The 25,462-nt window shown below is 41.9% G+C and overlaps 1 protein-coding gene across 2 annotated transcripts in view; it reads left to right on the forward strand.

The window, feature by feature from the left end:
* TEX11 (testis expressed 11) overlaps positions 1-19,878 on the forward strand; it is a 198,673-nt gene extending 178,795 nt beyond the window's left edge. The window contains exons 23-29 of one of the 2 annotated variants that reach the window (XM_074199437.1): positions 669-785; positions 2,827-2,899; positions 4,743-4,892; positions 5,672-5,780; positions 6,578-6,698; positions 18,381-18,545; positions 19,584-19,878. In XM_074199437.1, the coding sequence (XP_074055538.1) occupies positions 669-785; positions 2,827-2,899; positions 4,743-4,892; positions 5,672-5,780; positions 6,578-6,698; positions 18,381-18,545; positions 19,584-19,661 (813 nt within the window). In that variant the 3' untranslated portion in view covers positions 19,662-19,878. The remainder of the gene's footprint in view (positions 1-668; positions 786-2,826; positions 2,900-4,742; positions 4,893-5,671; positions 5,781-6,577; positions 6,699-18,380; positions 18,546-19,583) is intronic. The other variant, XM_074199438.1, reaches the window with a different exon arrangement.
* The last annotated feature ends 5,584 nt before the right edge of the window (positions 19,879-25,462 follow it).

The following is a 25,462-nucleotide window of genomic DNA, read 5'->3' on the forward strand; positions in this document are numbered from 1 at the left end:
CTCCCTTTACCAGTGCAGTTCAGGAACTCACCTCAAAAGTTTTAGAGAATTTCCAGACCTCTGAGAAGTTCAGTGTCCTGCCAAGCCATCCAACCAGAATGTGGCAGAGAAAACTTCTACTGGTCCTCCTGACTTTGAAGGCTAGCCCTCTGGCTGTCACCCTAGACTACCTCTCTGCAAAGTCCAAATAGCAGCCTCATTTCATACCAAGAAGGACTCTGCTTGTCAAGAGGAATCCCTTGGCAATGACAATAGAAACTGAAGAGAAAAATTACTTGTTAAATGACCTGTGGGGCAGAAAGCAGCTCTTGCTACTGGTAGCACCGGCTCCTCTAGAGAAGAAATTGAAGACACCCCCAAATCAGGGGGAAATGAATACCTGAGCCCTGTTAGTAAGAAAAGGGTTTGTCATGGGATGGCTAGGCCCTGGAGTCAGGAGTACTTGAGTTCAAATCCGGTCTCAGACGCTTCATAATTACCTAGCTGTGTGGCCTTGGGCAAGCCACTTAACCCCATTGCCTTGCAAAAAAACCCTTAAAAAAAAAGAAAATGGCTTTTCCAGGAGATGTGGTAGGTGGTCCAGACAAGCTGTGACTGCTATGCATTCTAATTCTTTAGGCCCTCCCAAGTTGTTTCCATTCACTCAGATTTTGCTTATTTCTCCTCAGCTCTCCCAGTTTTGTCCCTCTGAGAAAGCAGTTTTGACATCACAGAAGACTTGTTTGTTGATGGCAGCAGCTGCTGATTTAGAGCTTGGGAGAAAGACTTCAGACATTGCTGTACAGGTAACATATCACCAAAAGGAGAGTTCCCCATCCAACAATAAAAGAGCCATCCAAGGGAACTGTTTCTCTTGGCTGTCTCCCCTTCTTTTGTTCCTGTGCTGCTTCACTTCCATCTTGCCTTCTATCTACCTCGGCTTTCATTCCCATCTTGTTCTCAGAGGCCTCCAGTAGCCCTGTGTGGTTTGGCCTCTTTCTCCTCTTCCCTTCACACAGTGGATGGAATAGCTCTGAAATTCCTTAGTTACCTGGCCTTGGAACACTCTGTGATATCTCTTTTGAGGGACTTGATCTCTCTGTGTCCCTGGATCTCTGACTGCACCCAGGACTTGGACCCAAATCCTTATTGTCTGTCTTTTCATATTCTTTCTTTGGAAGAGTTCAACCACTCTAACTTTGACAAGTGTCTGCATGGAAGTGACTCATAGGCCGCCTTGCCTCAGTAAGTGAGCCAAGCTTGCATTCTACAGTCAGCACTATGACTAATTGCAAAAGCTCTTCAAAATCTCATTATGAATGAGAGAGCCTTGATCTAGGTCTGAATCCTTACCTGTGTCTGGATCCTTGGGCCCAGGGGAAAGAGAGCATTGTATGTGTATGTGTGTGGCTTTCTTTTGTTATAAACCAGTTGTTATCGTTTGGCTTCCTGCAACACTTTCAGATCCAAGCTTTCCTTCCATGCTACTGTTCCCCAGACCTTTGGTCACCTGTCACCAGAACAGACAAATTCTGGGGCCCTTCTCTTCTCTCGAGTTATGGAGAGAAGACTTAGCCTTCTCATTCCCTAGATCCAGCACAGCTGGAACACTGGCCCTCATTTTTGCTGATGAGGCTCTAAGAGGTTAAGTAGATGACCCAAGGGAGTGAATAATTAGTGAAACTGGATTATCTGCCATAATATTTCTGTTCCCCTCCCTTCCCCTTTTCAGAACTTTTCCTTCTGTAAAGTCTCTCCCACTTATACAGGGTGTCCCCTAAGTCTTAGGGCAGTTTTAAATATCCCATATGTAGAACCAAACCTGATTCACAACTGCTCTGTCTTTGGCCTTGTCTGAAGACATTCAGAGAGAGAGAATAGGGACTGCTCCTGGGATTTCAACAATTGAGAATTTTGAAGTTTACAGTGCTTTTGCATTATTACCCCTATTTTACAGAGGAAGAAACTGAGGCTGAGGGAGATGATGTGACCTGCCCTTAGCCTTACTGGTCTCAGCTAGTTGACCTTGTCTTTGGGTTTTCCTTTGGAGGTTTGTTTGGAGAAGTAGTATGCCTCCCTGCATAGGGCAGAAATGGTACATGAGAAACAATTCCAAGACTGGCCATTATAGTGTCTTCTCACAATCCCCCCCCCCCCCATACCCTTCCTTGTCTTTGGTCTAGAACTCAATACAATTTTACCCCATATCTTTGATCTTTCTTTCTTCTGAATGGGGCTCCAGGTAGGCAGTCAAGAACATTCAACTTCCCTTTGCTCTTCTGAGGACAGACTCTGTCACATCTGGGGAGTTGATCCCAGCATTTTGGATGTCTCTGCTAAGAACTTGCTAAATTCTGGTGGACTTGGAGGCCTCCCCCTCTCCCCCCCAACCCCATATGGTCCATGTTTTCTAAGGCTGTTCCTCAGCTGAAGCCAGATGACTAAAGATTGCAGATAGGCTGTGGTCATCATGGCCCAATTGTTACCCCATTATGTGTGGGTGAGCAGAGGAGATATAGGGGCCTCTCTTGTATAATCTCAAGCTTGGTAACTTCATCTTGTTTCTCAGACTCACCAGATGGTGTTATGACTCACCAAAGACACTGATATGCCCCCAAGTTATTTGCTTAACTTCCTCCTTTTTCCAGGTGTATTAGGACTGTGAGCTCTGTCAGGAGGCCACTGTGGTTTTAGAAATAGAGGTTAAACTCAGCTCCCATTTGGTTGGGCCAGAAGGATGTTTTCTTTTCAGAGCTGCTTTTTGATAAATTGTTGTGAGATGTGTTTACAAGTTGTTGAGACATTGCTTGTTTAATCTAACTTGGTGCTTTCCCTTTGGCTCCTTAGGTTGAGATGCTGACTCATGCACTTCAATACATCCAGGGATGCAAAGAAATTGTGAATGCCCTGAAAATAGCAGGTAAGATGGGAGCAGGGAATTGGGTACGCTAATTATGGCATGTGTTTAGAACTGCCACTTCTGCCCAGGTTGGGAAAAAGGAAAAGAAGCTCTAAGTTTTAAACTGTTTATTGCTGCAAAGAATTGGAAATTTGGGGGATGTCCATCAATTGGGAAATGATGGAATGCTTCTGTGCTGTCAGCAATGATGAACTCAATGATGGTAGAAAAACCTGCAAAGACTGGCAAGAACTAATGCAGAGTAAAAGGAGCAGAACCAAGAGAACACTGGACACAGTAATGAGCGACAGAATGACGTAGCTAGTCCAAGGGATCCCTATGAAGGGGGGTGCCATCCACTCCTGGAGAAAGAATGGACAGATATGTCTGTATCTGTGTCATAAAGTGACCTTTTTTAAAAGCTATAATGGGAAAATATTTAAGAAAATAACTAAAAATATAATGGAACACTTAAAACCTTCCATTTTGGGAGTGACACAAAACTAGTCCCACTTATACTAGAAGCTTAAGCTGATGGGATATTGGAATTATCATTAGCAAAAGATAATAGGTTCTGCAGTTGAAAGTTATCTGTCATAATTAACAGATCTTGGGAACACATTTGAAATGCAAAAGGAGAATCCAAGAGAAAGCCAAGGTTTCATCCTGGTAGGCAAAGTGTGGGGTAATCAAGAGTGGTAAAATCAGGAGGGGCTACGTGAATAGTTGTTTCCTTTTTGGCTGGGTTGAATTTCAGGTTCTTTCGTGTTGTCCAGGTAGAGTAGGACTTTAAGCCACTGGAGATGGAGGTTTGTGGCTCGAGCTGGATCATGGGCTCCTATGTAGGTTTGGAAGACATCTGCTTAGAAGAAGTAGTTGAAGCTCTCAAAATGCCCTGAGAAGAGAGAAGTGAACAGAGAGCCTAGGTCACACTTACAGGAAACACTCATTTAAGGAGTAAGGAGCTTGCAAAGGAGATATCAAAGGTACAGCAAGAGAGAGAGAGGAGAGGCAGAGACAAAGAGACTGAGAGATGGAGAGAGAAACAGACACAGAATGACAGATGGAAAGAGGAAGAGAGACAGAGAGAGAAGAATCAGGAGAGACTAAGGTGTCTGAAGTCCAAGGAAGAAATGGCATCTCCCCTCAATGGGTTGGTCCCTGCTGCAGAGAGAGTGAGGAGGCTAACACTGTAAGAAGCCCAAATCGGCAGTGACCTTTGGCACATGGTGAGGTTTCTGGTTTTCAGTGCAATACGCTGAAGTTGAATAGTAATGAGATGGAGGCATCAGGTCTAGACAATTTTTTCAAGATGTTGAGCTGTCAAGATCTTGTTCTCTGAGAGAACCCAGGGCAAGAGGACCAAGGAGGAGAACCCTTTCAATGGGAAGGCTTACAGCCCCAGTTCATTTGAGGGTTGGGGGAACCTGTGTGTGTTTGTAGGTAGAGAGGAAGGGGCCAGACTTCTGCTCAGTAGAATGAGTTTGTTCAGACTTGACAGGGTCACTTGTTAAGGGCAGACTTGGAGGGGGGTGTCACTTCCTCTTCCTGTCCAGGTGCTCCAAGCTCCTCTCTCTCATGTTGAGTGACTGCATTCTTGGAACCTTCCACTGTTGCTTTGGCACTTCTTCAGGTCAGAGGTTTAGAAATCTGACAATGACTTGAGGAAGCATGGCTGCTACTAATGAGCAGGCTAGATTGGTGAAAATTTAGGGGGAAACATCTGATCAGGGGGGTTGGAGGAATCTTGAGGTTGTAAATGAAATTTATGTTCTTCCTTCTGCAAAGCTCCCTGGCTAATTGCTGAGAACAGGAGAGAAGGATGGGCTAGAATTACAAGTGGGCCTGTTTGCTTCTTCCTCAGAGGACTACTGCAGGGATCCAACTGAGAATTTGCTGCTTCTGTATGAGATCGAGGCCAGAGCCAAGCTGAAAGATGCCAACCTGTACAACTTCTTGGCCTACGTGTGGGAGCTGCCTTACCTAGAGCCGAAAATCCTAGAAACCATCGCAGGTGAGGAGTTTGTGGCTTTGCCTTGACTAACTGTGGAGAGGAGGGGCTCTGCCTGGGCCTGGGTCTTTCTTTGTTAGTTGTTGGTTTAGTGTCTTTGCTTGGTCTCTACCATTCTACCTTTGTTAACACTCTCCCCACCACCCAATGTTTCTTATGCCAGAGAAGCTTTCAGTTGCCCTAGCAATGACATGATGTGTTTTCTCTCCTCCCTCCCCAGTGAGAACAGAAAAGGAGGTCCCTGGATCCAAGATTAGACAGACGCCATGGATAATCTGAGCTTTTCCTTTACACTGAAATCTTCATAGAGGCCATCCTCCCTATTGGACTTTTTTTTTCAACTGCACACTAGTTTAGGTGTCACTTACCCTTGCTTTGCAACTCTTTCGATCTCCATTTTGGGGAATATTCTATACCTCTTCCCACTCCAGAGCTCCCTTTTGGTGATCTGCTTCCCTGTTAGTAGGAGCTATTCAAGTGAGCTCCGTGCTGAGGAACATACATACACATACAGTAAGAGTCTTCAGTGAATGGCAGATGAAGTGAGGAGAGGTTGTAGACATTAGCCTGGTCCCTCTGCCATGGAGAAGTAAGACACTATCTCAGGAAGCATCCATAGATTTGTCATTGTAGAAAACAAGTTTTATGGATTTCAAGCCATCTTGATCAAGGAGGCCATAGGCTGTGCTAGCCATGACTCTGGAGGAGACAACTGAGGCTGATGTGCAGAGAATGTTGCTGTCTTTACTGAGAACTTCTCCCCTTCACCCTTGTTTTTAAAGCGCTAACAATGGAACACCCCGCCAATTATCCAGACATCTCCAGAAAGGCCTTGAAAATAGCCCTGACTCTTTACCTGCGATCAGAGACCATGGATGGTGTGAAGTTCAGGTGAGGGAAGTGCTGGCATAAACTAGCCAGGCCAGCTTAGTAGGTTAACAGATGAGTAGTGGGTGTCCATCATTGGGGCCAAGATCACTGAAAATGATAGAAAGGCAGAAAACCAAGGGCCACCTGCCGTTTGCATGTCTCTCCCTAAAAGAGGGACTGAGAGGCCCACAGAAATGGCTCCAAATTTAAGTTCTTGGGGTGAGGCCTTGGGCTGGAGTCCGTGGCTGACACTCCTCAAGGAATCCAAATACCATGGGCCATGAGTAAATATAGCAAGTCTCTGGGTATCAATAGTATATGTAGTGCTCTGGACTTTTGTCAAGGAGCAATGGGCATCCTGCAGAACTGAGGGTGGATTCTTATTTGAGTTCTTCATGTGTATAAACATGGGGGAAATGAGATACTTATATGTTGCTCAGCAAGATTTCATTACTATCTTCCTGGCCAAGAATATCAGAGAGAATACTCTCCAGGGAAAGACTCCCAGCTAAAGTCCCATATTTTCTTGCCTGTTTGTGAAGTTAAAAAAAAATTGTAAATTGGACCAACTCCTAAAACAGAATGAGCACTCTTGCCACAACCCTGGAGAAGGTGACAAAGGGGAATGAGCCAGGACGATGGCCCCTTTGGCCATGTATACCCAACCCTAGCCCCATAGCCAGGGCTAATTATGGAACAAGAGAGCCCTTCTGAAACTTACACCTGGGCTTGGGATGCTGTGTATCTCTTATTTACATTGGTCCTCTAAATGATGGTCCATTCTCTTTTGAATAAATTTCCTTTTTTTTTATTGCCAGTAAATGTCTGCACAACTTCATTGACCTTTCACTGCCGAATGGGGTAATGGACGCAGATATGTGTGCCCTGCAAGAAGTTTGGAGCTCCTTTGAAGATGCCCTTCATGTGATCAGCTACTTGGTAAGACAAACGAGAGAGCATCCATATTGATGCTGAATATAGAAAGCAAACCCTTAAAAGGGGGGATTGGAAATGAACTCAGGTCCCTGCTTTCTGCTTAGTATAGTTCCTTTTTTTACTTTTATTTCTTTTTACATTACTACAATAGTCTTGTTGTAAAAGTAAACATAATCCCTCCTCCCCACAAAGGTAGTGAAACCTCAAGAAAAATAAGATGAGAGAGAAAAAAAGTTTACTTCAGTCTGTGTTCAGACACCATCAACTCTCCCTTTGGGATGGATTGCATTCTTTATCATTAGTCCATCAGAGAAGTAGCTTTGATATTCTTTTTCTCATACACACACAGTAAAAGACCTCAGTGAATGAATTGCTAGCTATACATCCCTCTCTCTCTCTCTCCTTTCACCTTGTCCGTCCTCAAAAGTGTGTTGTATCTGAGTACCCTCTCCCACAATCTTCCCTCTTTTCTATCTCCTACACCCCCTTTCTCCTCCCTCTGTCCCCTTTCTCCTCCCTCTGTCCCCTTTCTCCTCCCTCTGTCCCCTTTCTCCTATCCTTTTCCTATCTTTTTTCCTCTAGGGGCAGGGCTGTCCAAAATTCAGTGCCCAAGTGATTTTATAAATCCGCCTATGGGTTTACTAAGCTGTTTAGTAAACAGTTTCTGAAGAACTCTCACTAAAATGACAAATCAAAATATATTGTCTATTGTTTCAGTAAAAACTTTAAAAAGTAATATTGGACAGCCCTGCTCTAAGGTAAGATAGATTTCTATACCCTATTGAATGTGTATGTTATTTCCACTCTGAGCCACTTCTGATGACAGCAAAAGCCCACTCATTCCCCATCACCTTTTCCTCTCTTCTACTCTACTGCACAAGCTTTTTCTTGCCTCTTTTACTTGAAATATCTTAGCCCATTCTACCTCTCCTTTCCCTTCTTCCCAGTACTTTCCTTTATTACCATTGACTCCATCTTTTTACTATATGATACCACTATATTTAACTCCTTCCTGTGCCTTGTCTACATATATACTTCTTCTAACTTGTTATAAATGAGAAAGTTCATATAAGTTATCAGGATCTTCTTCCTGTGCAGGAATACATCTGTTTAGTATATTTCAAGGTGGATACGTCCTTAGACCCTTAAGTCATAAGGATGGATATTTGTAGCAGCAGCACAATTAGGGCATGTCATTGAACCAGGAGAAAGGACAGTCTCCATTACAGGTATTGATGGGGGTGAGAGGAAAGTCCCCCCATCACAGAACATTGCTAGAGCTCTCAGTATTCTTTGGAGAAGGGTTAGTACCATTTTCCTCCTTGTTAAATGAATTGCCTAAGGCCATGTGAATATGATAATATGGAGTCAGTATTAAAAGTCACTGATTTAAAAACTTTTACCTTCCAACTTCCAAATGACCTCCAGCAGGGTAGGGACAATCTTGATCTGAGTCCCAGATTCAGTCTCCCCTGGATGTTTCTCTCCTTATTCTCCAATTTGGGTCCCAGACCAGAGCCGCCAGAGGCCACTTCTTCCTTTCTCACTGACTGCCAAAAGGTACCACTTTCTTGGCCACCAGGGGTCATGGCAGCTAATAAAACAAATACCACTTAGGGCACATTAGAGCAGGCTGCCCCCCCCCCATTTGTAGAAGATCCATTGAGGAGGAACTGGGTTGCATTCCAAGGAATGCAAGGAGGCCAATGAAAAGACTTCAAATGTTGGAGGATGTAGTCAGGGATGAAGAAATGGTCAGTCAGTAAACACTGCTTTGTGCCAAGTCCTGGACTAATTGTGGCAAAGAAGGGAAAGTGATAAGCTTTAGGTGGGAGCAATTGGGCTTCCTCTCAGTGAGAAGGCACTAGAGTTAAGGGGAACCACGAAAGTCTTGGCCTCAAAGGAAGCCAGGAAGCAAAGGGGAGGAAGGAGAGCCTTGTCAGCATTGGGGATATCCTTAGAAAATGCTAGGAAAGTTTTGAGGGTTTTATTTGTACAAAAGTTGATGGATGGAAGGTGTAAGAAGACTAGAAAGGTAGGAAGGGGCCAGATTAGGAAGACCTTTGAATGTTAAGCTGAGGATTTTTGTATTTGATCCTGGTGGTGATAGGGAGTCACTGGACTTTATTGAGTGAGGGGAGGGCCTGAAATGGTTGGACTAATACTTTAGGAGTTCATTTTGACAGCTGGGTGGAGGATGGACTGGAGTGGGGAGTGACTTGAGACCAGTGGACCCCCCAGTAAGCTATTACAATAGTCCAGATATGAGGTGATTTGAAGGACTGCATTAGAGTCAGGGTAGTATTAGGGGAGAAAAGATGTATTCAAGGGATGTTGCAAAAGTGAAATCAATAGTCCTTGGCAATAGATTGAATATGGGGAGGTGAGAGATAATGAGGAGTCCAGAATCACTTCTAGATTGTGAACTTGGGAGACTGGGAGGATGGTGTTGCCTCCTAATGTAATAAGGATTGTGGAAGGATGAGAGAGGTTTATTAGGGGATAAGAAGTTCTGTTCTGTACATGCTGAGTTTAAGATATATGATATGCAGTTGAAGATGATAGGCTGGAGATCAACAAAGAAGTTAGGTCAGGATAAGTAGATCTGAAAATTCTCAGCATAGAGATGGTCGTTAAATCTGTGGGAGTTGAGGAGATCATCCAGTGAAGAGGAATAGAGGGAGAAGAGCAGAGGGTCCAAGATAGAGACCTGTGGGACACTTAGGATGACTAAGAGTATTGAGGATGTGGAGCCATTAGAAGAGACAGAGAAGGATCAGTCAGAGGTAGGAGGAGAGCTGGGGGCAGGGGAAAGGGAATGTCCTGAAGACTTAGAAGAAAGGATCAAGGAGAAGAGGGTGATTGACAGTATCAAAAGCTGCAGAGAGGGATGTCAGGGAGAATGAAGATTGGAAAAAGACCATTGGATTTGGCATCTTAAGAGATCATTGATAACTTTGGAGAGGGCACTTCCAGTTGGAATGCTTGATGAGATCAGAAATCGGGTTCATCGAGTGAGAGGAAAGGAAGTGCATGACCTTATCAAGGAGTTAAGCCACAAATTGGAGGAAAGCTATGGGGACAATAGCTAGAGGGTATGGATGGATCAGATGAGGGATTTTTGAGGAGGAGGAGGGAAAAATGAGCCTGTTTATAGACAGGGAGAGATTGAAGATTAGTGAGATAGCAGATGATAGATGTTTCAGTCTTCTAGAGAGGATGAGCTGGAAAGGGATCCCTTGTGCAGGTGAAGGGGCCACTTGTTCATGGTTGATAGAGGAGCTAGTGGGGAAAGGTAGCTATCTGACTAACAAGAGATGAGGAAGAGGGGAGAAGAGGGAACTCTTGGCAAATGACCTCTGTTGTTTCCGGTGAAATATGAGGCAAAGTTCTCAGCTGAGAAGGAGGAAAAGGTTTGGGAAAACAGCTATGGCGAGTGGGATAATGCACCAATTAGGCAGGTACAAAAGGATTGCCTTGTAACAATGAGGCCAGCCAGAGTGGGAGGAATCTAAGACTGAACCTTGGCAGCACAAGATTGGATGGAGGGTAAGGGGGCAAGGAACTTAAGAAGGGGACAGTGGAAAGGGGAACTGGTTCACCAAGGGGTCTAGTCAGGGCAGCGGTTGGCAGTCTGGAGAAGAGCCAAAGAGGCAAGGGATTGCAAATCTTGATGAGAATAAAGAGGATTAGAAGCTGCAAGACACAGGGAGAGGTGGAATGACAACCCATTGTGACCAGATGGCCGAATTCTGGCCTTCATCAACAAAGAGGTGATGGCAAGATGGGGGGGTATAGTCATCCCTGTGTGTACCTGGGGTGAGGGGTGGAGTGGATCATGGGAACTGAAGAAGCTGAGGAACTGGAAAGGGTCCCTGCTGTGAGGGCAAGTGAGCCAGGCCCTGAACTCACTGAGGAGAGGAGAGGAGAATCTTGGTAGTTTGGAGACAAGAGTTACCAGATTGGGGTAGAGGGAAAACCTGGAAGTGGCCATGGGGAGCAAGGAGGATTCCAACTTCTGGGCCTAGAGCAGTAAGTCAGGTGTAATGGGGTGCAAGTGTATCCAGGAGTGGAAGAGGAACCAGGTCTCAGTGAGTGAGAAGGTGGAAGGAGGGGAGACCTAGATTTAAGATGAAAGCAAGTTTCCTCCTACAGAGATGGCACTCAAGAGGACACAATGGAAGGGGATGGGCAGCTTTAAAACTTAGATTTGTTTTACTTGACCCTGGGTAGAAGAGCTATGACTTACTGGGTGAGCTCTGAACAAGAAGACAACTTTCTAACAGTTTGGGCAGCACAGAAATAGTAGTCTAGTTTGGAGGCTGGTCAACTGCTTGGCAAGGTTGTGTGTGGTGGCTTTGGCATTACATCTAGTTAGAAGTGGCCAAACCTTCCTCAGGAGCCAGAAGCCCTTGTTGGTTGGATTTTCCCCCACAATGTCCATTACTGATAGTTAAGGAGAAGAGGAAATGAAGCAGCTTAAAGAATCTTCTCCTCCAATACCCCTAGTTCAGCGAGGGGGTGGAGAAATGCCCTGCTCCCCTGTCTGGAGGAAAGACTACCTAGGCACAGGCACAGGCAGAGAAAAAGAACTGACTTCTGACCTCCAGCCCAACTCCAGCTCTGGGTCATTGGAAAGGGGGTACAGGTTAGCTGTGAAAGCTCTTGCCTTGTCTGTGTAAGCTCGGTGGCTCCTATTGAAATATCTGTATGTCAGGTTTTGGGTGATGGGAACACATAGGCAGGTGGGTCAGAACATGAGTTGACCTGTGTGACCTTGAGCAAGTTAGCCTAATTGAGCCTTAGTTTCCCCCTCTGGAAAGGGGGTTGACCTTGATTTCCACTGAGGTCCCTTTGAGGTCTAAAGCTATGATCCTGTGATTCTGCTACTGATAGAAGTTGGGTTTGCCTGGGAATCTTCCTGGCCGAGGGCGGACAGTTTCTATAACTTTACCTTAGTAATTTGATTAGTAGCTTAAGCCTCTTGGGAGGATTTCCCTTTGGGTCTCACCTGAGCCTCAGAGCATGTTTTTAATTGTGTGTGAGCTCCTTGGGATAAGGCCCCATCTAACCTTTGTCTTTATGTTTCCTGAGCTTGGCCACATGGTAAGGACTTAATATAGACTTTTTACTCATCCTGTCATTCCTTGCCTCTAACTATGTCTCCCTATCTAGTCTCGTGATCACCCTAAAATCCCTCACTCTTTTAAACTGTTGTGCCCATTGTATCAATTCCCAACCCTGGATTACCCCCACTGTCCATTTTCTCTATTCTTGCTCTTGAATGGTATAAAGATTTCTGGAGAGATATACAAAGCACTGCAAACCCAGACCATTGCCTGTCCATGATAACAAGTCTCCATCGAGTCCTCGTTGAGGAGTAAATGGCCCTTCCTTAGAGGTTTGATACCCTAATAGTGGCAATTCCTTAAGCCCTCTGCCCTATCCTCACTTCCTTGACTCTAGGCAGATGACCCCATACATTTCTCTTATGAATTTTCAGTCATGTGACATGAGCTCCCTTCTCTATCTACTGTTTCACTTCAGCTCATCTTTCATTCCCCCCATACCTGCACTCATCCTTTCCTCTAGTCTAAGAGGAAATGTGTGATCTATCCCATTCTTTCCCCTACTCGATCTCTCCTCAATTTCTTCTCTTAAGAGCTTCTTCCCTTTTGCCTTCAGAAACACATAGCTCATAATAAAACAAATAATTTACTTTGATCCAGCTGTCCTCTTTAGCTACCCACCATCTCATTTCTCCCCTTCCTTTTATTGCCAAACTTATCAAAGGAATGGCATGTACCTCCTGTCTCTATTTCCCTCCCACTCACTCCTAAACTCCCTGTAATTTGTCTTCCATCTCTACTCCTCTACTAAGATTGCTCACTGAAAGGTCATCTCTGCCATCTGCAGTGACCTTTTCTCAGTTTTCATTCTCCTTGACCCCTTGGGAGCATTTGATACTCTTAACCATCTCTGATAGTTCTTTTCATTATTCCTTCCACATTTACTCCTAGCCATGAACATTTCCCAAAGTTCCGTCCTTTCTGTGCTCTTCCCTGCTGTAATCTGGGCCTGCCTCATACTCTAGGCTGATGACTCACACATCTACATCTTTAACCCCAACTACTCTTTAGAGTATGGATCCCACATTGCCAATTACTTCCTTGTAGGACATTTCTAATTGGATGTGACATCGTCACTTCAGACTCAACCTATCTAAAACTGAACTCAACATCTTCCTGCTAGGTTTCCCTCCCCTGCCAGTTCTCTCACCAATATTTAACTGCTCCTTATTCACCTGCCATATCCATTCACTCACCAAGTCTTTTTTTAAAAGTTAATAAGTATTTTTTTTTACCAGTGGCAGGAAATTTTTAATATTATTTTCTCAGTTTTGGGTAAAGTGAAAAAGAAAAGGTCAACAATAAGTAAAGAATGGGGGGTGGCTAGGTGGCGCAGTGGATAAAGCACCGGCCCTGGAGTCAGGAGTACCTGAGTTCAAATCCAGCCTCAGACGCTTAATAATTACCCAGCTGTGTGGCCTTGGGCAAGCCACTTAACCCCATTGACTTCCAAAAACCAAAAAAAAAAAAAAAGAGAAGTAAAGAATGGGGCAAATTTCTGGAGAAACTAAAACTAAGATACTTACGGAATCTTTGTTTAAAAAATGTTTTTCTAATATAAATATTTGATTTGTTTTTCCAAATACATATAATGGTAGTTTTTACCAATCTTTTTTTTGCAAGGTTTTGAATTTTACAATTTTTCTCCCTCCCTCCCTCCCTCCTTCCCCTGACAGAAAGCAATCTGATATAGGCTTTACATTCGTAACCATGCTAAACACAGGTCGGTTTCAAAGATGTTGTGAGAGAAGAATCATAACCAAAAGGAAGAAAGAAAATATTAGAGGAAACAAAATGACATAATACATAAGACAATTTTTAAAAATTGAAGATAATAAGCTTTGGCCTTTGTTTAAACTCCATAGTTACTTCACTGGATATGGATGTATTTTCCATCACAAGTCTCTGGAAATTGTCTTTGATTTTTGTACTGCTGAGATGAAGAAGTCCATCATTAGACATTGTTGTTAGTCTGTACAATGTTCTGGCTCTGTTCTCACTCAGCATCATTTCCTGCAAGTCTTTCCAGGCTTCTCTGAAATCCTGTCCCTCATGATTTCTTACAGAACAATAGTGTTCCATCATATACATATATCATGATTTGTTCAGCTCTTCCCCAATGGATGGGCATCCCCTCAATTTCCAGTTCTTTGGAACTACAAATAGAGCTGCTTTGAATATTTTTATACAAGTGGGGTTATTCTCCTTTTTCTTTTTGCTTTTTTTCTTTTGTTTATTTTAGGCAATGGGGTTAAGTGACTTGTCCAAGGCCATACAGCTAGGCAATTATTAAATGTCTGAGGCTGGATTTGAACTCAGGTCCTCCTGATTCCAGTGCTCTATGCACTGTGCCACCTAGCTGTCCCCCTGTTTTTACCCTTTTTCTTGATCTCTTCAGGATACAGACCCAGTAACGGTATTGCTGGATCAAAGGGTATGCACATTTTTGTTGTCCTTTGGGCATAATTCCAGATTGCTCTCCAGAAAGACTGGATCAGTTCACAACTTTACCAACAATGCATTTGTTAAGGAGTCTTTTAAATGTGATTGCTAAAAGAATATACATAATTCTCAAGACTGCTGATACTTTTTTAAGTTTTAAACAATGATTTTTATAAGATTTTGAGTTCTACATTTTCCCTCCATCCTTCCCTTCTCTCCCTCCTCCCCATGACATTGAGTCATCTGATGTGGGTAATCCATGTACAACTATATCAACAAGCATTTTAAAGCATTATGCTTGGCTCTGGGCTACAGAGACAAAACAAGAAAAAACCCCCAAAATTTACCTCTCTCAGGAAAAAGCAACTCATACACACCGAAATAAATATGAAACACATTACACAAACACACTTAGGAATCCAGAAAGGCTTCATGTAGGAGGTGAGATTTGAAGAAAGCTAGGGATTTTGAGGCACATGAAGAGGAAGGAATTCTAGGTATGGTAAAGTATGGAGGCAGAAGATGTAGGATTATGTATGAGGAATTGCAGACTGGCATTGGCCTCTGAGTCATCTCCTGAGTCCAGGCATTTTTTCCTGCTTGTCCCTTATGTTTGTACCTGGAACCCTCTTCTTTCTCACCTCTGCTTCCTGGCTTCCCTAGATTTGTTCAAGTCTCAGCAAGAAACCTTACCCAGTCTCCCTTGACTCTGAGATTACTTCCAGTTTATTGTCTAGGTCTTGTTTGCATGTTCTCTCTCATTAGACTGGAGGCTCCTTGAGAGCAGAGACTGTCCTGCCGTTCTTAGTATCTCTAGCACATAGTAGACTTATTGTTGACTGGGGAACCCTGAGGTTTGGAAGAGCTGCTATAGAGAGTAGTGGTAAAGCCAATCTTTTGTTGCACAATGTTAGTATGCAAGGCCTGAATTAAATCACTGTTGATGTTTTATTGATTCCTCAGTAGCCAATGTTTAAAGATCATTGACCATGCTTTGACAGTACAAGATCATGCTTTGACTGTCAGTTTTTTTTCAAGGCAATGGGGTTAAGTGGCTTGCCCAAGGCCACACAGCTAGGTAATTAAGTGTCTGAGGTCGGATTTGAACCCAGGTATTCCTGACTCCAAGGCCAGTGCTCTATCCACTGCACCACCTAGCCGCCCCAGACTGTCAGTTTTTTCAGTGGGGTTCCTGAATGGTCATGTAGATCTTGAAGGAACACAAGAAAAGACAAATGAAAGGGTGAAATCAGCATGAGGAAGCTAGGCTTGAACTATCCATTCAGGAGGAATAAGCACTGATGCAGCAGATAGATATGATCACCAGCTGACCACATCCAGAGTCTCCATGAACTAAAAGGCTTGTCTAGGATTTGGTAGCAAGGGTTGAGAATTGGTGAAGCATCACACTGTGACTGAAGCATCACACTGTGACTGCTGTGCCTCTCACTGACTTTACCCATGGACATAGGATTGGAAGAAAAGCTAAAGCAGTAGGAAAAGTTGAGGCTAACCATTGAAACAAAAAGCATGAACCAGCTTTTAATTCCATGATCATCTGCCTCCCTTATGTCTTGGTGTCAACTTATGCTTGTCCTAAAAAACCCTTTGTGCTGCACTCATATGCTAGCTTTGAAGGCTTGGGATTACCCTTGGACCAAAAGATAGTGGCGGCCACCAAAAACTCAGTGAGGGACTTACTGACAGTGAGGCTCATGATCCCCAACACTGGAGTTCTTGGTTGAAAGTGGGCTGTCACTGAGTTGTCACCACATTCTTGTCTTTCCCATCAGAATCCGTTTGAACTGGTAACATGACATAAAGACTTGAAAAGCAAACTGCTTAATAGGAGGCTGGTGATCTGGGCAGGAATCAAGAAGTCTAGAACCATACCTTATTACCATAAGGAAGAATTAGGGTCTGAACAGAGGGATCGGTAGAGTCGATCTGAAGTGTTTCTAGGTCACACATAGAGTGTTTCAGACTTCAAAGTTACCTGTTAATGTGAAGGTGAGGAAAAAGAACATCAAAGATATGGAAACCAGAGGTGGAGGGTTGTTATATGTAAGTAATTTGGCTGGATTTAAGAGTGTAAGACATAATAATTTCCACTAAGGTTGAGATCACATTGTGTCGGGCTATAAAAGGCTGTATGAGAACAGTTGTCTTGGTTTGTTTTCTGTAGGCAACATGAAGTCATGGAGTTGTTTAGTAGATGGATGTTCAGATCTGTTCAAAATCACATGTTTAAGGCAAATTCCTTTGGTAGCAGCATGCACTAGATAATGGGGAAGTCTAGAAGGCAGGGAGACCATTTCAGAGGCTGTTACAAGTTATCTAGATGAGAGGTGATTGGGGTCTGAGCTAGAATGGTGGCTCTGTGAGCAAGAGAAGGGGTCAAATGTGAGGTTGATCTGTCAACTGATTGGATAAGAGGGGTGAGGGAGAGGGAGGAGTTGAGGATCAAGCTCAGACTCCTGAAGAAGAGTAGTGCCTTTAACAAAAATAGGGAACTTTAGAAAGAAGAAAGGTTTAGTGGAGAAAATCCTGAGCTGAATTTTTGAACATAGCGAGTCTAAGATATTTCAGGGATATCTAGTTTCAAATGAGTGTTACACATGACACTTCAAGGGAGAAACTAGGGCTTGCTAGGTCAATCTCCAAGATCATTCATTTCCCCCTTTGTGAGATTCCATGAGGCCTTGCACAAACTTCTCTTTCAGAATATTTAAATTCTGTATTTCTCGTTTTGTTCATTTTTGTTTCATTTTCATTTGTTGACCAATAATTGAGGATAGTCAGCGGTGTTGCACTAAATGTTTTACATTATTCACATTTTCTCCATTTCATTCTTAAGGCCAGACAATCACCAGAACCCTAATGTGTATCCTGGTTTGTAAGCTTGGGAGATTTCCTTTCAGCTTCTGCTCACACTGGGAGTTGCTTCTAGCTGGTTCTAGCATTTCCCTGAAATGGTTTCTGGTGATTTTTTTTTTTTGTGTCCTCTCCAATCCTGTCAATTCCTCCTCAGGGTAGATCACTTTTCCTTTCACTTAAGAAAAAAAATCAATGGTTTATTGACCAAATTAATCTCTTTTAAAAAGCTTCATTTAGAAAAACTGTTTTACTTTTGTCTAGCCCTTTTTTGGTTTTAAAATTTCTACTTTTGTACTTGTTTTAAGATTATTAATTTGTTGATTTTGTTGGGTTATTTTTTTTTTTTTAGTTCTGGGCTCAGTTCATTGGTCATCTTTCTCTCTTGATAATATAGACTCCTTTCTCTAATGACTGCTTTTAGCCATAAATATTGGCATATTGCCTTCTTATAGTTTTCTTTAATACAGTTTCACGTCAATGATTTGCTTTTTTCCTTTACTCCTTCATTATTTAAGATAACATTCTTTAAAGTTGTGAACTCCTCCATCCCTACTCCTCCCATCCCCACCCCAGGTCTTATATCACCTCCTTACCATCTTAAAGGTTTCAAATTACCACATTCGAGTTTGCCATTGTTGCAGATGATGCAATGGTTTACAAAATCCTATAGAAAGTCAGCTGAAAAATTAGTTGAACCAACTTCAGGAAAGTTATAGGTATCAGCAAATGAAGAGATAGAGAAATTCCATTTATAACCAGTTATAGTCTGCCAAGACACACACACACACACACACACACACACAGCAACTATATGGATGCAATTACAAAACACACTCCACACAAATAAAGACAAATCTAAATATTTGGAGAAATTTTAATTGCTCCTGGATAGACTGAGCCAGTATAATTAAAAATGACAATGGTGCTGAAGTTCATTTACTTATTCAGTGCCATATTAAACTATCAAAGAATTATTTTATAGAGCTAGAAAGTGAAATAACAATTCATTTGGAGGAATCAAACAAAATTGTGAAGGAAGTGAGGTTAGCAGTCCCAGATCTCAAACTCTACTACAAAGCTGTCATTATCAAAATAGTTTGGTAAGAAATAGAGGGCTTGATTAGTGGAACAGGTTAGGTCCACAATATACAGAAGCAAATGACCAAAGTAGTCTAGTCTTTACTAAATCCAAAGATCCTGGCTATTGCATTACGGGTTTTGTTTGCTTGTGTTTCAGAAGGACTTTCCACAAATGGAGATTCTTTGGCTTATGACTAAAGCCTGGAATACAGGAATCTATTATTACAGTATAGGCATGTACCAGACTGCTGAGAAATGGTGCAGTATGGGAATGCGCTTTCTTACCTACAGTGGTTCCCTGAAGAAGTACTATGAAGTTCAGGTAAAACAGAAGCAAGAATTGGGGATACTAGAGACCCTCAGAAGAGGGGAGGGCTCAGAGGGGGAACAAGCACTTACTGGGTGTTAAGCACTTTTCAAATGGCATTTCATGGGATTTTCACAGCTGTGTGAAGCAGGTGCTGTCATGATCCCCATTTTACAGTTGAGAAAACTAAAGCAGTCAGAGATTAGGTCCAGGTTCCCAAAACTGATTGGTATCCGAATCAGAATTTGAACTCGGGTCTTCCTGACTCCAAGTTCTGTGCAATCTGTGGGTTAGGAACAGAAAATGGAAGCCACAGAAAATCAAATGGCCAATTTGCTAATAGCTGTCCAAAGATGGGATGTGCTATTCCAGGAAGGTTTCACCTATACTCTTATTTTAGTAGTGAGTTTCCTGTTACCAGAAGCTTCAAAAGGAGACTTCTTGGTATTTGTTTGGAATGTTTTGGGCAAAGATTAGACTGATACGTGTTCAATTCCTTCCACTAGTAAGATTCTATGATTCTAGGAATGGGAAACTAGAAGATTAAATGAAGGTGGAGAAGAGCAAGACTGGCCCAAAGCAATGGGGAGGGGAAAGTGATGTGAGCTCTAGATTTTCAGACTTAGTTGATGCTATGGTTAATTTTCCTGAAACTTCTCCATCTTCTTCTTTGCTCCAAGTAATGACTTTCTGAGTAGCAAAGATGGTGGGGGGGGGGAGCATATTGAAAAATTGGGCACCAACTGAGACCTCCTAAGTTCTAGCCCTCCCAGAAAGACTTTGTGTGGAAAGACCCTTGATCTGAAGGGAGGATTAATGATCTAGTTTGCGTTATATGTCACTGGCCAAACCTTTTACCTTCTTTATTGCCTGGCCCTGAAATACAAGTTTAATGCAATAGGGCTCCCCATTCCCCACCCTGACCCTGACAAAGAAAAACTGGGCCCTCCTCTCCAAGCAACTGCTGAGGAGTCACATCATGTGAGCCCAGCTCCAGTTTTATCCTTGGTTCCTAATCTGTTCTCTCAACTTGTTTGGGTTTCTGTTTCCCAGATGACTCATATGTATAGGGAGATCCTGGACAAGGCGGAGAGTGAGAGAAACTGGACTCCGACTCCCAACGAAGAATAGAAGCAAATGAAGGTACTTGGCAGCAGATCATCTAAGCCTGTTCTCGGTGTCTCTTCAAAGTTTTCAGAATATGGGATTAGATTGAATAAAATGACATGTTTCTGGGGGAGGACAGTAAATTGTCAGCACACATGTTCTTGAACCTTGGGTTCTGTTGCCGAGTACCAGTTCATATTTCCAATACTGTTAAATTAATAAAAAATGGCTGTTTCTCCTCTGTTAATGTCTGAGTGCCATTTTTGACTATTCATCTCTGGTTCATTTATGGTAGAATTTTTTTAACATAATAAGATATCTGTTTTTTTAAAAAAAATTATCTTGGTTCAAACTCCACAATTCTTTCTCTGTATACAGATAGTATTCTCCATCACAGATACCCCTAAATTGTCCCTGATTGTTGCACTAATGGAATGAGCAAGTCCATTAAGGTTGAGCATCACACCATGTCACTGTTAGGATGTACAATGTTCTGGTTCTGCTCATCTCACTCAGCATCAGTTCATACAAATCCTTCCAGGCTTCCCTGAATTCCCATCCCTCCTGGTTTGTAATAGAACAATAGTGTTTATGGTAGAATTTTTTGAAGGTCTTTGAGGGCTCAGCTTCTGTCTCTTGAGTCATCATCGAGCTTAAATTTTTTGTAGGAAATGTGTCCCCTCTCCTTTCCCCCAACCTCAAAACTCACATACGCACAGAGTCACAGGTAAGCAGATTTCCCCAAAATTCTCCCCAAGTATGGAAAAAGCAGTCTTTCTCAGTTCTATTTCCTCAGAGAAGAAAAGACTTTGGGTAAAGAGTTGGGTAAGAGACATGTAAGTGTTTCCAATTCTCTGGAGGGTTGCTTTGTAGAGGAAGGCTCTGCGCTCTGAAGAAAGGTAGAACTAGAGATCTCTGCTTCTTTGGTCCTCAAGAGTTCCACCCCTTCAGCCTCAACATCTCTCTATTAACCTAAAGATTTCCATCAAAGGGCGTCTGTAATGGTGTTTTCCAGAGGTTAGACTAGGAAGGCAGCAAAGAGATCAGTCAATATTGATTGGTACCTACTGTGTGCTAGGCGCTGATAAACAATGAGGATACAAAAAGAGGTAAAAGCTCCTCAAGGAGCTTCCAGTCTAAAGGAGAATACAAGGAAAAAACTATGATAAATAACTATATATGATAATTAGGAAATAACAGAGGAAAGACACTGGAATTGAGAAGGGCTGGAAAAAAGGATTCCTATAGAAGGTGAGATTTTAGTTAGAACATGAAGCCGGGAGATAAGAAATCGGCATGGGGTACAGCCAGAGAAAATGCCCAGAGCCAGGTGATGGAATGTCGTCTTTGTGGAATAGCTAGGAGGCCGGGGTCAGTGAACTGAAGTGTGAGAGCCATTAGTCCTTATGCCTTCTCTAATAGGTACTTTCCATCTGATGTAATTATAATAATATATCCTCTTTCCCTTCCAGGTAACCTATGAAAGGGCATGTGGGAATAGGGTGGGGGATATTTGAAGGCATATGTTGATGTTTTTTTTTTTTCTGAACACACCCACCTGGACTAGGTAACTTCTAAACTTTTCTCTTCCTGAGGTGTGAGGTCATGTTAAACATATTTCTATGTTAGTTGTGAAATAAGAAACAGAAAAAAAGGGAAAAGCCATGAAAAACACAAGATAAAAAAGTAAAAACAGTTTGCTGTGATCTTCTGAATGATCTTTCTCTGGATGTGAAAGGCATTTTCCTCATGAGTCTTCAAATTGTTTTGGATCATTGTACTGCTGAGAAGAACAAAGTCTGTTATTGTTGATCATTTTACAGTATTGCTGTTACTGTGTATGAGGTTCTGGTTCTGCTCCCTTTACTCAGCATCAGTTCATTAAGTCATGCCGGGTTTATTGAAATTCACCTACTCATCATTTCTTTTGGACCAATAGTATTCCATCACAATCTTAGTATAGTATCCAGTCACAATTTGTTCAGTTATTCTCCAATTGATGGGCATCCCCTTGATTTTCAGTTCCTTGCCACCAAAAAAAGAGCTGTTTTGAATATTTTTGTACATCTGAGTCTTTTCCCTTTTTATGATCTCTTCAGGATGTAGGCCTGGTAGTGGTATTGCTGGATCAAAGGGTATGTACAGTCTTATTGCCCTTTGAGCATAGCTCCAAATTGTTTTCCAGAAAGGTTGGATCAATTCACAACTCCACTAACAGTGTGTTAGTGTCCCTCTTGGGGTTGTCTTGACAAAGAACCTGGCATGGTTTTCCATTTCCTTTTTTTTTTCTTTTACATTTTTTTGCAAGGCAATGGGGTTAAATGGCTTGCCCAAGGCCACATAGCTAGGTAATTATTAAGTGTCTGAGGCCACATTTGAACTCAGGTCCTCCTGACTCCAGGGCTAGTGCTTTATCCACTGCACTACCTAGCCGCCCCTTTCCATTTCCTTCTTCAGTTCATTTTACAGATGAGGAAACTGAGGCAAACAGGGCTAAGTGACTTGTCCAGGGTCATACAGCTCATAAGTGTCTGAGATTAGATTTGAATTTATGTCTTCCTTACTCCAGGTCCAGTGCTATATCTGCAGCACTCCCTACATTGCCCCATTTTTGTCTTTAGTTTTTGCAAGGCAATGGGGTTAAGTGCTTTGCCCAAGGCCACACAGCTAGGGAATTATGAAGTGTCTGAGGGCAAATTTGAACTCAGGTCCTCTTGACTCCAGGGCCAGTGCTCTATGCACTGCACCACCTAGCTGCCCCCCCCCATTTTGTTTTGATCATTGTTATATTATTTTTGCTCTATATCTTTTTGAACAAATTCTGTTTTCTGAATTCTCTAGATTTGTCATTTTGACTGTACTTAGATGCTATTGTTTCTACAACTATTCCTCAGTTGTCTTTCTTTTCACAAAGTACATCGTTATGAAGAACTGGCATGTTTTCGACCTTGTTTCTGTTTGATTTTCTTCCAGTGGGTTCTCTTGGTTATGTTATGATTATTTAGCCATTTACTGGTCTTTTAGCAGAGCACATGGAGAATCTGCAGGGAAATCATTTGAGCTCCACCTCTAGCACACATCTTGGCTGTGAAACCCTAGGTAAGTTTTGACCCTGACAACTCTTGAAGTACTTCCATCAAAGAATTACAGTTCTAGTAAACAAAAAAAATGGATCTTTATTTCTCTCTGATTTCCTTGAGGTATATGTTTTGAAGTAGACTTACTTTTCATGCATAATCCTAAACTGATAACCAGGACAGTTGAACAGCCCCCCCCCCACATAGTTCTCCTAATAACTCATCAGCGTACCAGCTTTTCCACATCCCTTCCAGCACAGACTGTTCCCATCTTTGCCAATTTGCAGTGGGAGGTGAAACCCAAATTGTTTTAATTTGCTTGACTCAAGTCATGATTTGGAACATGTTTTTATGCAGTAGCTTACAGTTTGCAATTATGTCAAAAATTGATCTACTGAGGAATAGGTTCATATCTATATGTATTCTTGGTGTTATATTTTCATGTCAGTTCCTGTATATCTTGGATATCAGAATTTTATCTATATTTGATTCAGGTCTTCTATATTAGTTTTATTCATTTATTTTTATGTTGTCAATTTTTTTATCTTGTCTGTCAGGGAATTGTCCCCCAGGCATGTTGTGAAGTTACCTCCTCTTGTTCTCTTCTAATTTATTTATAGTATGACCATTTACATTTAGGTCATGTATACATTTTGAGTTTATCGTGGTTGTTGTCATTCTTCGATCAAAGAAGACTATGACATCTAATGAATGATGACATGACTTGTGCATTATGTTTATTATAGTGAGGGGAATGTTGTGCAAACAGATCCTCCTCACTGCCTTTTCCAGAAGTGTTTCACTCCATGGTCTGATTTGATAGAAAACAGAACTTTTCTGATGATGATCTGGACACTGTGGGTCTTTGGCTTTATGGTTATGGTTTCCTCTATCAGTGATGTTAGCACACAATGGAAGATGTTGGCTCAACCTTGATTTCTGCCAAACTGCTTTTCAATATTTCTAGTTTTTGTCAGAAATTAAATCCATCTCCAGTAACTGGTTTTAGTGTCCAACACAGAGCTACTGTTGATCTCTGCTATTGCTTGCTTATCTAATGGGTTCCCCGGGTCTTTTCTGTTAAGATGACTTTCATTAACAATTGAATTTGAATTTCAGTTATGTTGAGCCAACTTCACACTTTTCATTGAGTTTCTAGACTTTTTTCCTTTCAAATTGTTACACACACACACACACACACACACATTCACACTCCCCAGGCAATTTGTTTTAACATCAGAGCTATAAATCAATGTAAGCAGCATTGTCATTATAATTACATTACTGTTATCTAACCATGAGTATTAAATATCTGCCATATGAATCTTGTACATGTCTCAGTAGACTACAATTCCCATAGTTTGTGTATTTTGTAGCTATTTTAAGTGGAATTTCTCACATCATTTCACCCTGAAGCCTGTTGGTTCTGTACTGAAATGTTCATTATTTTGCCACTTTACTGAAGACAAGATCTGAATCCTTCACTGATTCTTTAGGATTTTGTTAAGTATGCCTTGATGTCATCTGCAGCTGAGGATGGTTTTTATCTTCTCAGCTAGTATTTAGACTGTTTCCTTTTGTTGTTTTTATTTCTGTAGCTTGTGTTTCTAGAATAATTGTGATAAGGTCTCCTTGCTTTATCCCTCTTTATAACTGAAAGGTTTCTAGCATTTTTTTTTGCCTGACATTGTCTTCTAGTTTTTTTTTTAGGTTTTTGCAAGGCAAATGGGGTTAAGTGGCTTGCCCAAGGCCACACAGCTAGGTAATTATTAAGTGTCTGAGACCAGATTTGAACCCAAGTACTCCTGACTTCAAGGCTGGTGCTTTATCCACTATGCCACCTAGCCGCCCCCGTCTTCTAGTTTTAAGTCTGATCATGTTAAAGAGCCCTTTCATAGTTGGGGGGTTCCCCCCCTTCATTATGACTTATATATCTGAGGTTATTTTTGGTCAAAGGTATTTTCTGCATCTACTGAAATAATTGTGGGGTTTGGGTCATTTCTTGTAGTTTATATGGTCAATTATGTTGTTTCTCTGTATTGCAGCATCTTTGCTTCTCTGGTAGAATTCTGATTTGGTCCTGCTGAATTGTTTTCTGGATGTGTTTCTATAATCTGAAGTAAAATTGGTCTGAAGTTCTTTCTTCTGTTTTGACTCCCATTGGCTCCAGAGGCTTTTGTCTCCTCTTGGGGAGTATTTTTGGTAGTACTTGTGATTAATGGCTCATAAATGTTGAATAAGAATTCGCTTGTCAATCCAGTGATCTAGGTGGTGGTTTTTCACACGCTTGGGTTAAGCTACTTTCTGTTTTGTTGGAGTAATGTGCTCATTAATTTGAATTCTTAGGCTTGGTGGCATTATAAGATTTTCTGATGGTTTCCACCTTTTTCTTTATGAACAATTGTTTCTTCTTAAGCACTTAATTTTTCTGGTTTTGTATTTTTGAGTCTTTCTGGATAACTTCCTCAGTTTATTGATCCTTATTTAATAATATTTCAAGTTTTCAGAGATAGAAAATTTCCCGAGGACTGCTTTAGGTGTTTTCTGTAACTTTGCAGTATCTTTAACACAATTGTTTCTCTTTTACCCAATCATTCAGAATGGTGTTATGTAGTCTTTTCTTAGGTTTACATCTTTTGCTCCTATTTCTTTTTTCTTTATTTTCTATTATGGTTTGGGAAGGATATTTGTTAAATCTGTGTGTCTTTACATTTACATGTATTGATTTGTTTTGCCAAGATAGCATAG

Source organism: Macrotis lagotis, chromosome X (assembly GCF_037893015.1).
Source record: "Macrotis lagotis isolate mMagLag1 chromosome X, bilby.v1.9.chrom.fasta, whole genome shotgun sequence".
Lineage (NCBI taxonomy): Eukaryota > Metazoa > Chordata > Mammalia > Peramelemorphia > Peramelidae > Macrotis > Macrotis lagotis.